Source organism: Gopherus evgoodei, chromosome 5 (assembly GCF_007399415.2).
Source record: "Gopherus evgoodei ecotype Sinaloan lineage chromosome 5, rGopEvg1_v1.p, whole genome shotgun sequence".
NCBI lineage: Eukaryota > Metazoa > Chordata > Testudines > Testudinidae > Gopherus > Gopherus evgoodei.
The window spans coordinates 136,159,072-136,173,603 of record NC_044326.1 but is presented as its reverse complement, the minus strand read 5'-3'; the positions used below and the strand labels follow the sequence as shown (position 1 = coordinate 136,173,603).

General features: G+C 43.0%; 1 protein-coding gene across 2 annotated transcripts in view; it reads right to left on the bottom strand.

Moving 5' to 3' along the window:
- Positions 1 to 10,130: 10,130 nt before the first annotated feature.
- The window catches only part of CENPC (centromere protein C), a 68,706-nt gene continuing 64,304 nt past the window's right edge, over positions 10,131 to 14,532 (bottom strand). The window contains exon 19 of one of the 2 annotated variants that reach the window (XM_030565371.1): positions 10,131 to 10,399. In XM_030565371.1, coding sequence (XP_030421231.1) covers positions 10,357 to 10,399 — 43 coding nt within the window. In that variant the 3' untranslated portion in view covers positions 10,131 to 10,356. The remainder of the gene's footprint in view (positions 10,400 to 14,532) is intronic. The other variant, XR_004000753.1, reaches the window with a different exon arrangement.

Sequence of the window (14,532 nt, the reverse complement as noted above, 5' to 3'; positions counted from 1 at the left end):
GGCCACAGAAAGAGCTGCAAGGAAGGACGTCATACCCTATGCCATCCGTAGAAACATCTCACGGGGTGGACTCATACACCTGGTAACCAGAACAAGACGGAAATGGCAGATGGTACGTTGTTCACATGAACACCGAGAGAAAAATAGCAATGCAAAGCATCACAAAATGGCAACACACATTGTGGAACCAGCAAGCTATTTCCTGACTATTACTTTGTTCTGTTGCATCTCTTTTCCACCCTTTGTGGTTTTTTTGATTTAGCCCTGGGTGCTGGGACCTGTCAATATAAGCTTGTGAAGAGCCTAGTGTGCCAATGACAGCTGAAGAATAATAGTTGCCAACATGATGCACAGCTACTAATTAATTACACATCAGGTTAATGGACTTGCCTGGCAGTCACGGAGACCTAGGAGGTTAGGCTTAGGCTTGGGTGCCAGGTGACTTGGCGTCAAGTCCTGGATCTGACTTATTTGCTGTGATCTTGGTCAAATCACTTACCTTTCCCCTCTGCATCATGGGGATTTCAGCACTTGCATACCTATTTCACAGGGATGCTGTTAGGATTCATTAGGAATATTTGTAGCCAGATTTTCTGAAGCACTAAGCAGTTCCCATTGTTTTCAAACATATTCCCTGCCAGCTGGTTGTGTTTGCAACTGGTGGGTGCAGGGCACTTTCCAAAATCTGTTAGATGCCCAAATGGGAGCAGAGCTGTTTTGAAAACCTGGCCCCAAAACTCTCTATTTATTTATTAGTTTCTGCCCCTTCCCTTGGTCCTGAGCCTGAAGATTTTCAGGCCATAGAAGGTAAGGAATGGAAAGGATAATATGGAGCAATGTTTGGCACAAACCATCCCCTCTGGTAAGAGAAGCCACTTTAAAAGGAAAATGAGAAAAGTTCCTGGACCAGCAATTTAGCATTTTGAACTGTATTGAGGGGAGGGAACAGCAGCAAAAGGAATAACCAATAAGGCCAATCAATCTCCACCCACATTACCCAGCAAGAAAGACAATTGTTTCCTGGTACCTCTCACAATTCTTCCCAGCGACCCTGAGGCCTCAGATCAGGACACTTGAGTTTCTGCTAAACGGGTGCACAGCTAGCACTTTTAGGTATTCCCTGTGAAAATCTCTGGCCCTGGATGGTGCCATAACCAAAAACGCAGCTGCTGTGACAGTAACAGAAATATTTACCACACAAGACTGGGCACAAAGGTAAAGTCTGCCTGAGATGGACCAGACACACCACAGGTATCGGGCGCTGTCTGCGGCAGTGGAGAAAGTACTGAGGCACCGGGGTGCGGGGAAGATTTACATACCCTGCAGCACCGAACATTCAACAGAGCGAAGAGATGCTTGTTCACCCCAATGGACATGGCTTTAAAGAGGGTTTCATGAGCTTAACACCAGGGGTGCTCACAAGTGGGAATCCCTACAGGACCTTGTAAAGATTCAGACTGATCACCAAATCAAGTCAATGGCCGCAGGCCCCAGGCTCTTCACCAAAGGCCTTAGCAAGCAGAGTCCCACCTCCTAGGGCTCATCTCCTGAGGTAACAATCTAGCTACTAACCTAAACTACACTTGCAATGTGCTCCTGAACGCAGCAATCTGGCAGTGGGTATCCCAGCCTGGTGTCTTCCTCATTGCTGGTGGGACAGGCAGAGGGTCCCGTGGCTAGAACACAACTCAGTTTACAGAATGCTCCAGCTGCAAGTAACCACCCTCACATCAGGGCTCTCTTGAGTTCCTCATGGAAATCAGCTCCTCAGTTTTAAGCCATCCAAGAGCAGACAGCTGGGAGCAGCAGCCCTGCTCTCTTCCTTTTTCCTGGAGAGAGACTGCTGGGCAGTGGGATCTATTGCTCTTTGCCCTCCCAGGTGAGGAAAGTGTTGGAGCAATGATCTGCTCAAAGGCCAGCCGAGGGACCCAGGAGCCCTGAGGGCGCTCATGCTCTCTGGGTCTTACTGGTGTTAGTTCTCCAACCTCTTTTTGTGGGGAGTCTCTGAAACCTGCAATTAACAGCCCTGAGTCTCTGCATTATAAATACCAGGCTGTCTGTCCCTCACAACTTGATTTCCTTAGGCTCTGTATTGGTCTAGACCATCTTCTACTGGAATGTTAAATGTGCTGAGAAGAGGCTAAAAGACACTTATTTTCATGTCATAAGTTTGCCAGTAGTCAACCACGGGAGCTCCTGAGCCGGTGTTACAAAGCGCTTGCCATTGCCACCTGCAGATCTGATACACTAAGTTATAGTATGTTTGTTTCTCTCATACAGGGCAAGTGAGAAAGACAGCAAGGAGGAGCAGAATCTGAGATCACTACACTGAGCAGGGACAACTCTCCTGCAAGACCAGTATAAATGCAATGCTCCTCAGACAATAGTATAAGCGGTCTCCCTGGTCACGCTGTCAAACCAGAGCTGGGCTCTGTTTGGGCCCCTGTAAGGATGTTAGCTGTCAGAGGACGATCGCTCTTAGGTACAAGGCGAAGTCTGGCCCATACGCCCCGCCTGCCAGTTTTGGCACAGCTCTGCTGTCCCACTGTCAGCTGCAGATTGTTAGGTTATCAAACAGGAAGACTAGCGGGAAGTGCCCGTCAAATACAGGTGCGTGTGTATTCCAGCACATGCTTCATTACCAACACCACAGGCAGGTGAAAGGCCTGGAGTCAGAATGGAGGATAAGGGAAAGTCTGACACAATACCAAAGGAGAAAGCCATCAAACTGTAATTGTGTCCACCTAGTCCTATCACTCTGCCTACGCACAATAAAAAAAACTCCCCCATCCTCTCAATTCCTCACATTATCAAGCCTGTGGTCTTGGCGACCTGTGCATTCCAGCTAGGTGTCTCACACACAGACAGGTTATAAAAGCCAATTCAGAATAGTTAGCCAAGGAATATCTTTCATGATACTCAATAATTATTTCATTAAAACTGCTTATTATCCATGAAACATGAATCTTGTGTTTGCGAGAGCTGAGTCCCAAGAGAAAGCAGACCATAGCACTCCAGGGTACTTCAATCCAGTGCAAACAATATAGTGGCCTACAGGAGTGGGCAGATCTGATTTAAAACCAGATTAGACAACAGCACTAGAAAAAACATACTGTATTGGCCAATCTCGAACTGCAAGGTGCATGGTTAAATGTGATCTCAAGTAAAAAATCTCTTCCTTCTCTATCAGACAACAGAGCAGTCCCGAAGTCTTGTCTAGTGTGCTAAAAGGAGCGAAGTGTTTATCTCTATCACACCGCAGTGTGCCTCAGAGAAGTGCAGCTTCTCCAACAAACATGTTCTGATGGCTTCTCTAGGGATGGCCAATGGCCATGATAGCCCTGTACTATAATTAAGTCTCCTGTGTGCACATGTACAAAGCAGGGTAAAGCATTGGTCATATTCTTGTTTAAATTAAGGCCCTTTTACTCTACTCTGCCAGTGTAGAGTGGCATTTGTGTGAATCAGAATCAGGCCCATAGTCTTGTCTTCTGTGTAATATTACTCAAGAAAATATGCAATGCTTTTAAGGGGAAGAATTTCTCTCACTCCGCTAAACACTGCTAAACCTGAAACCAATTCAGCCTTCTACCCTTTTGAGCCCTGTGAAGAGCATTCCTTTGGGCGACTTACCACTTCTCAATCCCTGCATGGTCTAGTGGTTTCCAACATTTCCATGGGTGACAAGAAAAACATGAAGCAACAGGATTCACTTGAACAATGCAGGAACCATATATCGGAGGAAGGGCCAAGACGGGCTCCCTGCTTCCTAAATGAAGCAGCCATACCTTCTGCTTTAGTTCAATGCATTGATCTGACCCAAGTAATAGAGAATCTGTTTTCTTTTAAGAGTTGCTATCTATGGAAGAGATTTTCAAAAGTGCCCAAGGGATTTAGAAGCACAAGTCCCATTGACTTTCAATGGCCTAAGCCCATAAATACCACTGAAAGAGCCTTATGCTCTTTGGAAAATCTTCCCCTAAAATGTACAGGAATGTAGAAAACCCTTGTCTATTGCACTTAGAAAAACGTTTAGATATTCATGTTTGCAGTTCCTTAGTGCTAGCATAGTTGTCACGAGGATAGACAGAAGACAGGCATTCCTGCTGCTTGGCTCCTTTGGAATTGCCATCAGAGAAGAATGGTCAGGACAACCCCTCATTCTGTTAGCAATTAAGTGCATAGTCCCGCACCAGTTCTGAGATCTCTAGTCAGCTACCAAGGAAAGGGCACTGGGCTGTATCCATGCCACTGCTCAACTAGTAGTTCCTTTTCAGCCGAAAAAGAAGAAAAACCTAATTGCTTTCTGCACTGCAACAGGACTAACAATATCACATTGCAATGAACAGCAAAGCCCATTAATAAATATGCAATGCTGGGGGGAAATTCCACTGAACCTTCTCCAGCTCATTAAATCTGTAGTTGTTTGATGGGCATTAAACAACAGTGGGAGGCCGAGTGCAGTGCTGGTGTGGCTGGCAAACAGACAGACAGACCTCACAGAATCCACCAAGGAAAAGAAAAGCAATTACATATGACATTTAAAAAATAGATCATTAAAATATTTCATGAATAATTGGTTCGAAATAAAACAAAGAGAACACAGCACTCACTTCTTCACAGAATGGAATTAAGAGGAACATTTTTATCAGTGAGGGTAATTAAACACTGGAACAGATTACCAAGGGATGGGACAGGTTCTTCATCATTTGGAGCCTTTTAATCAAAAATAGATGTCTCTCTCAAAAACATGCTCTAGTTCAACCACAAGTTATGAGCCCCACACAGGAATCACTGAGTGAAAATCCATAGCCTACATTATGCAGGAAGTCAGATTAGATCAAGTGTTCTCCACCAGGGGTTGGGACTAAACAGGTATCAAGGGAGGCAACCACGCTGCCCTTCCCATACTGCTAAGTTGGAGGTGGTACCATAATACAATGGCCATAGTGAGACAGCCAAAGGTTGAAAACTCCTCTACTAGATAATCATAAGCTTTAAAAAAAAGGAATAGTTACTAACCTTGTTTGTCAAGTTGTGTTGTACATGTCCATTCCATTGTAGGTGTGTGTGCGCTTCAGTGCACTATTGTTGGAGAGTTTTTCCCTTCGGGGTACCCATCAGGGCATCACAAGCACCGTCTGCTGCCTCACACACCGTGAAAGGCATAAAGGGGAAAGCTGCTCCTGACCCCTCTCAGTTCCTTCCTACCAGCAAGAACCCGACAGACAGAGGAAGGAAGGTGGGTCATGGAATGGACATGCACAACACACCTTGAAGAACAACAGTTACGGAAAGGTTAATAACAATTTCTTCTTCACGTGATTGCACATGTCCATTCCACTGTGACTCAAACAGTCCCAGCTGGAGCAGGGGCTCGGAATCTATTTGAACAGGGACTATAAGTCCATCAGTCCAAATTTAGCATTGTCTCTAGCTTATTAGGAGATAGAATAGTGAAAAGTAAACATATGACATGAATACCAGGTCATCAGGCTACAAACATTTAATATGGGAGCATGACCCAAACAGGACACAGAGGCTGCTTGGGATCTAGTCAAATGACCCAATGCTCCATCCAGAGACTTCACATTAGCCAATTGGTAACATAGTTGAATACAACTGGATATCCAAGACAAACTCCTTTAAGTGGATACAGAACAGCCCTTCTTTCTGTCTGCAAATGTAATGAACAATTGAGTCAAAGATCTGAAGGGTTTAATACAGTCTAAATAAAAGCTAAAGTTCTTCTAACATCTTGCGTATGCCGCCTCTCCTCACCTTTATGAGCATGAGGCCTTGGGAAGAAGGTCAGCAAGAAGACTGTTGGGTTAATATGAAAACTGGAAAACACCTTGGTAAGAAACTTTGGGTGACAATGAAGGTAAACTTGGTCCATGTAGAAAACGGTGTATGGAGGACTTGATACTAATGACTTCAATTCCCCTATTCTCTTGGCCAACATACTGGCCACCACAAATGACACTTTCACAGAAAGATGCACCAGAGAGCAGGTCACTAGAGGCTCAAAGGGGGCGGGAGAGGGGGAGAGAATGGCGGCAGGGGAGTGGGACCCACCAGCGTCATCAGGACTAGATTCAGGCTCCATGGGGGAATACGATTCTGCACCTGTGGAAACAGTCTGTCCAGGCCTCTTGGAACAGCAAGGCCAGAGAAGCCCTGTTAACTGATGCTGCAGCACTCAGGACCTGGGCCAAGGAGGACAGTTTTGATGGATGCTGGAGTGCGGATTCCAGATACAGATACTTAAGCCTGGCTGCTCTTTCCTCCTTCAAATGGGGCTTAAAGCCCTTACAGAAGCCGCATCTGTCATTTACCTGAGCCTGCCCCAAGAACTTAAGGCAGCTGGATGAGGGTCACTAATAGGCATTGCCTTAACACAAGGGCTCGAAGCCTGGAGAGCACAGCATATCTCCGGTACCAAGACTGGTACTCAAACTAGGCACAAGAGATGCACAATTTTTAAAAAAAAAACTAAGCTGTACTAACTAAACTACTCTAACTACACAGAACCTTTTACAGCAGCAGAAGAGAATTGCAAAGGCAAGAATGGGAGCTCTAACCACCATCCCAGGAGACAGAAAGAAACTAAGAGAGCTCAGGAGCAGCCTGACTCTTTATGCCTGCATATGGTGTACAAGGCAGCAGAGGGTGCTTGTGTCACCCCGATAGGTACTGCTAAGGGAAAAACTCTCCAACAACTGGCATTGCAGCACAAACACCTACAGTGGAATGGACATATGCAATCACTCAAAGAAGAATCTATGCATCTAGATCCCAGATAGCTTTTAGTAAACCTGATTAACTCTGCTCTCTAATTAGAAACCACTACACCAAGGAGCTATCGTGCAGATTTGAAAGGGACAAATTGAGCACTTAAGTTCCATGTTAGCGGAACATTGTAAGCGCCTTGATTTTGCTGAGTGATCAGTGTTATTTTAGTTATTTATTGTTTTTAATAAAATGCTATTTAGGAAAGTTGGATCTGCTTGTATGCCCACTGTATTATGACAAGAATATCTGCTTCCAGTAACTAAGCACATACAGCACTAATGTAGAATGATCATAAAATGCACTGAGGTACAGCATTAGAGTTGTGAGAACATATGTCTTTGCAAAGGTTAATCCTCAATAGTATCTAAAAGGGAGGGAGGAGAGATGAAATCAAATGCAGAAAGATGCTAGACAGGGGAAGAGTCAGACCAAGGTTATAATATTCTGTTAAGGCAGCTGATCCATATCTGAGATGGATGTCTGAAAAAAATGTGAGAAGTACAGGAGGAGATCAGCATGCACAATACTGGATCACAAGATCAATTTTGTTGGACTGGAGTCGTACTGTGAGATTTATGACTGGATCTAATCAGCACAGGAAATGCATGTTCAGATTTTTCAGATCATAGTAGAGAGCAGAGACCTGCATATGAGATCTTGTAGTAGATCATCCTCCTACAGTGCAGGACTGTTCCCTGGAGTATATTCCCCAGTGCTTTGAACAAGCCTTGATAATTAGACACTAGATAACGGACAACATTTTCAAACATGCCTATATGATATTCCATTTTCAGATATGATTTAGGGGTTGTCTTCAGGGTAGTGTCAGTTTGAGCTATAATTCAAATTTTGCCCTTAACCTGACTCCCTTTCACACACAAAAGTCTCTAGCTCATGTTAAGTGGTGCTTTAGGCTCAAGCTAGCTATCTCATCCAAGGGGATTCAGCAGGGATTGGATGGAGCTCCAATGCTGCTGAAGTTTGAGCTAGTAATGCAGTGTGGATGTTATAATTCACCAGCTGCTAATCCAATCACTGTGTCGTTCCACTGTTGTTTTGCAGTGTAGTTACTGACTCCCCTATCACTTGAGCTTGGCTAGATCCAGTGGAGTAACTTGAGTGCACTAACTGAACTACTACGGTGAATTGCAATGTGATTTAGGGAGACAAGGTGGGTGAGGTAATATCTTTTATTGGTTTCCCCGACCTGAAAAAGATCTCTGTGTAAGCGTGAAAGTTTGTCTCTCTCACCAACAGAAACTGATCCAATAAAATACATTACGTTTCCCCTACCTTGTCTCTCTAACATCCTGGGACTAACAGGGCTACAACAACATTGCATACAAGGGGACTTAGGCTAATTTTGGAACTGGGAATTAAACGCTTTTGAAAATGCTACGCTATGGGAGTAAGTTAACCCCTTAGTGAATGGACTGATTTATTGTGATTTCATTTAGTCAGCTTTGAAAACACCATCACCTATCCTTATTTTACTTTCCATAATTCCTTGGTTTTTAATTCTATTTTGATCAAAAAACATTGGAGTTCTTGATTCTGTACGTTGGATAAGGAACCCAAAATTCAGCGAATTCATCAGAACACAGTACTTGTAACTGATCTATTAAAATTACTTCAGCTCATGGGTGCTGTATATTTTCACAGGAGGAAATCACTCCAGCTCTTTTCTCCAATTTTCTATAAGGTGTATACTTACTTTAAGCAAGGAGTCAATTCTCCACCTGTGGGAGAGATCCACAGCACAAAGCTAGGCTTTAAGAAATAAAGCACATCCTTAAGTAGGCGTGATTCTTCACCACTGGCAATTACTTCAGTGGGTGTGAGATCAGGATCTAACAGCACTGGAACAGTCTTAGCCAGAATTATGCATTGAGATTATAGCTGGCAGGATGCCAACATGGATTTCCTGTGCAGTGTGAATGGGGGTGATCTGAGTACTAAACTAGTTAGAAAACTGCCAAAGGCCAGATTCCCACAAGCTTCTCTACATCAGTTTTATAGAGTGGCGTGTAGCAGAGATCACCCTGCTCAGGGAAACTTTCCTCTCTTTTCCCCCCATTCCAAAAGCTGTAAGGTTTCTCTCTCTCTCCCCCAACCCCCACAGTACATCTACATTGCAATCCTGGGCGGTGACTGCAGCTCACACAGACATACCGACGCTAACTTGGATTAAGCTAGAGCAAGTACCAAAGCAGTGAAGCTGCGGCAGTACAGGCTTCAGCACAGGCTGTACAAGCCCACCCAGAACCCTATGTAATTATTTCGGTGACTAGTATGCATTGAATGCTGCTGTGGTACCTGAGCTCGCGCAATAAAGGCTAACTCAGGTATAGCCACACGAGCTGCAATCACATTCCTGACTGCAGTGTACATACCCCTAGTTCGTCAGTGCTGCTCCAGACTCCCAGCTCCAAACACTTGACAACACTGCCGCAGCCAAGAGCACCCTCTTCTTATAAACTAAGAACTGTAAGGATGTTTTGTTTAAAAAACACAACAGTATTCACAGTTTACCTGAATCCAATTCCTATTTTAAATGGCTCTGGGGAGACCTACTTTTATGACCTATAGTAAAGAGTTCTGAGAAGCTGAGCTTCTTGCTGTGGTATTAATAATAGATCTATGCAGATTGATATTCCTGGGAGATAAAAGGAAAGGAAAAATATTAAAAACTGATGCTTCTGGCAAATGAAAAACTAACGGATCATATTTTCCTGAGGGGATGGGAGGTGCTTTCATTTTATTTCACTCTGATAACTGTCGGAGACCTGCCATAGTGGGTAATGCTCAGAGATCACTGTCTCCAGCTAACAGAGAACATCTTGAAAACAATGGATGCTGAAGGAGATGCAAGTGACCTGTCAGATATTTCAAGATGAGAATAGCGAATGCACAGGATTACGCAGCAGGCGCTAACTAAATTTGTAACCCAGCTCAGCAATGGGAAGAATCCTATGAAGCTCACTTTTCTGTGCGGGACTCTGGGCTGCATGTAACACACAAGACCACCTGGATTACAATGGCAATTCAGCTCAAAACTGAAAACCACAACAATTACGGGCAGGATTTGCAAAAGCCCTCTCAATGAAGTCAACAATCAAACTCCCTTTGGCTTCAATGGGAGCAGACAGACCAGTGATGAACACTTTTGATGAAACCACTGAGAAGTTTCACCGGTGTAGCTCATATTTTAATGAATGTTACAAGTGAGACACTGCCTGTTGTCATACAAATATCTGGATTTTTCTGAAGAAACCCCATAAAGTGCCAGAAAACACATTCTTAAATGTGCTATAAAAGAGTGAAGAATTTAAGGCTCTGATTTACACTATTTACTTTATTGATACAAAACCAGAAATGACTTGTGTGACCACAAATGGTTACATAAATTTACAACTTACAGCTGACAAAGAGATCTGTTTCAATGTCCATGAAACAATATATTCCCAGACCCGAAGAGAATTCCAGTTGAAAAGTAATTATGGACTTCTTTAGAATCCCCCAATATCCAATGTTAAGATGATCTCCAATTTACTGGACAGGCTATGGTGAAGAGGACTCATTTAACGAATGTTCTATAATTGGCCTGAAATACACAAAAGGATGGAAGTTAGTTTATTCAAACTAGCAGATAAATCTTACAGCAAAAATGTACTGCTCACCCACTTGCCCATACCATGATCTAAAAACAGCCAGTGGACAGTAAGGCAAATTTTATTCATAACAGCAAGGAAATATATTGTCCAGATCAGGGGTCAGCAACCTTTCAGAAGTGGTGTGCCAAGTCTTCATTTATTCACTCTAATTTAAGGTTTTGCGTGCCAGAAATATATTTGAATGTTTTTAGAAGGTCTCTTTCTATAAGTCTATATTATATAACTAAACTATTGTTGTATGTAAAGCAAATAAGGTTTTTCAAATGTTTAAGAAGCTTCATTTAAAATTAAAATGCAGAGCCCCCTGGACTGGTGGCCAGGACCCAGGTAGTGTGAGTGCCACTGAATGTCAGTTTGTGTGCCACCTTCGGCATGCGTGCCATAGGTTGCCTACCCTGGATCCAGATACAACAGTGATTTTCACAAAAAGCAACAACCTCATTTATACTAAAAAAGCAGATTAGCCTCTACCAGATTAATGAAATCTGTTAAACCTATTCGATTTGACAGCTCCAAGATTTTATGGTTCCCTCAACCACTATGCCAGTTGTCAGTACAAAATCACTCCTTGCTATGATATTGCATTTTATCTATAAATGTTATTCATTTTATGCTTTATTTTGTTGATTATTGTGACTATATATTTTGTTTAGTCACAATAAAAATTATTTGAAGTGCAGAAATTACTGTTAGAACTTTTAGTACACATTTTAATGCACACAGTATTCACTCTAGATGCACCATGTTATGTGGGAGTTGCAATGGGGTGCTGAATTTTCAAACTGCTCTAAAATCCACATATATAATCAGACTGAAAACTGCTACACTAGTTCTAGGCCTGGAGTAGAGTTTGTGGAGCAAGTCTGGAGGCATTTAATGAAAGCATTCCTAATATAAAAGGACTTATTTAACATTTTAATTTTCTGCTACTGCTTTTTCGCACAGAGATCAGGGGAGGGATTTACAGGCATTAGCCACAAAACATTTAATTGAACTTCTCCTGCTGAGACCTTGAGTCCAGGACCAAGAACCAGCACCAAAATAACAACCTAAAATGTATTAGATTTTCTTTTTAGTTCTGCAAAGTTGCACTGGGTTTCTATGGGATACGAATGAGCTCTGTTCAACACCATGGTTTCATACGCCTACTGTAGCAAGAGGCAACTTACATTTAGCCGGCTTTGCAAACGGGAGTTGCAGAGTCACTTCTAAAGCAGCTGGGATTAGAATCCAGAACTCTAATATGAAAGACCCAAGACACTTCAAAAAATTATGGCTGAATGTGCCAGAGCTGAATTACCCTATAGCAATAGTTAGAGGATGAGAGTCTGTGTATTAAAGAATTCAGGATGTTCAAGAAATTAAATATGGCCCATGTCCCTGTGGCTGAAACAATGGAGTGAGTGGAGGACAGAGGATTCTGTTCAATGGTCTATTCCAGACTTCATTTGTGATGTCAGGAAGTCACCTGAACCAGAATATTTAAGAGGTGGTGGAAATCTCCCTCTGGGATCTGTATGGAAAATACCACTCTGCACCCCATGAGAGGCAGGAAAGACGGTCTTGTGTTTAACACACTGGACTGGGACTCAGGACTTTTCAGTTCAGTTCCTGGCTTACCTTTAGTCAATTCACAGTCTCAGTGCCTCAGTTTCCAAACCAGAAGACTATTTTGGCTCTTCAGGGGACTGACCGTTTTGGCTGATTTGGTACAAGGAGCCTTCCAAAGCCGTACGGAGATTCTACATTGGGAATCACCCTCTACTCTAAGTGAGGAACACTCTTTAGAGGTCCTGGAGGGCACCAGGAAGACATAGGATGGACTCTGCAGGTCTGGGGGCCAGTGCTGTGCTTGGTCTAACATTTTTAGATTAGCAGTGGTTATTAGGATCTGTCTTTTGATGAAATGGTGGCACTTAAAGATTCATTGTCTTTGCAAGCTCTCCTCAGCATGGCTGCCGTTTAAAGCTGATTCTGCAACCTCTAAAATCCATAGAGGTCTGGCTAACTGTCCCCTTTCCCTCCCCTTCAGTAATGCATTTCAATTCCAATTCCCCTTCCCACAAATTCCTTCCTCCAGGCACAACCTCATCACATGCCCTCCTGAAGTTCACTGTTACCAGCAGGAACAGACCTACTAATTGTGACAGGTGAAGAGACGAGACTCAGGACTTCATTTCCTCTAGAAACAGGGAAGGGAGGCGCCATACAGCCCTGTCTCTCTATCAGGAAACCCCCGAGGTATGCAGCTGCACAGTTCCCAATGAGAAGGGATTCCAGGGCTCCTCTCTTCTGCCACTAGTGGGGAAAGCGGAGTGCAGACGACCCACCCTCAGCTCAACTGGGAGGTGAAGTAGGCACGGCACAGCTGCTCTCCCTCCCAGTGTTGTATCCAGCTTGTAACTGAACTCCTTGCAGCTCCTCCACCACTAGCTTCCTTTCTCCTGTTGGTCACTCAACCCCACCAGGTGGGCATGGAGAGGTCAGGAGGAGAGGAGGTGATGACAGATGAAGAGAACTAGAGAAGCACCTTCTCCTCCGCAGTCATGCCCTCCCTCACTACCTCTGCTTTCTGGAGGAGCAGAGGGAGGAACAGAGGGAGGGTGTAAATTTGCTTGCTAAAATGCTTGTTGACACGGAGTTACAACTGCAGGGACAAAACAGGGCCCTGTGCTCTTCCACAATGTCAGAGTTTGAGTCCCAGAACTAAAACAACCTAGAAAAGCTGCAAGGCAATGCAGACTTAAGGTGACAACACAATCACATAATTTAATTCACAGGAATACAAAGAGAAATTGGGAAGGTCACAGTACGTTACTGTCCCTGCACACAACCCCAAACCAAGACAATTATTCATAGTCCAATTGATCCTCAAAGTGCTCTGCGCATCAACAATCTGAGAAGTATTTGCTGCTTATTGGCAGAGACAACACAAATGGGCAAAAGATGCTAAGGGAAACATAAGATGTTGACACCTTCCTAAGGACACCTCAGGACAGGGACCACAGGGGTCAGAGCTAAGGTTGTGTGAGAACTGTCACCCTGGTACTGCATTTCTTGATTTTTCTAAGGTTTGTGTTCTGATTTTATAATGTTAACACTGTTGGTAAGGCATAGGTAGAGAGACCATATCTTTGCATTCTCTTGTTTCGAACATGATGTTCTGGAAAGGCACAATTTATTCAAATTCTGCATATGAATATTTATAATAAACTGCATATTCACTTGATTCTATTACTTAGAAAAATACTCTAAAAATATATTGTATTATGTCAGAATGACAATCTTTGGAGAGGGGTTTTTTTAACCCAAAAAATGCCTGTATATGATTTAGGAGCTGGCCTGTGCCCAAATCCCACAAATTTCTGCACAAGCTTAACTTTGTACAAGTGAAGAAGTTTAATGCCATCAATGGAACTATTTATGTATGTAATACTAAGCATATATTGAAATGTCTGTAGGACGAGGGCCTCTAGTTTGTTGTTGTAAAACAGAATATAACAAATTACAAATTAGACTAAGCAAATCCAAGAGATTTAAAATCAAGTTTGGCACTTTGTCATACACTTACTTAAAATACAGAAAGGTAATGACATTGATCCTGCCCCCGCAAAGTGGATAAATTACAAAACCAGAATTGGATTGTTTTGAGGAAAACTGAGGTGCAAACTGTATTATTTTCTTCATTATCTGTCAGGTTCAGAAAGCAAAACAGGTTCTTCATTTTGTATCTGGAGAGTGTGGTTAGTCTGGCCATTCAATGACCAAGTCATTTTACTGAAGAAGACGACTAAATTAATGAGAGCAAAATGACATCTAGCCTAGACTGTGATTGGATGAGACTGATCCACCTACACTTTTCATTTGGTTTATTTGGTTTAATCAGGACAAATCAGACTAGATCACAATGGTCCATTCCTGGCCTTGGAATCTATGAGCTCTAAGGAGATCCTAAGCCAAAAAAACAAAAAAGGAACAAATAGTAAAACATAAAAGTAAATATTAAACATGATCAAAACTTATTTAGCCCTTAAAATATACTGAGTCTCATTCATAAGTTAAA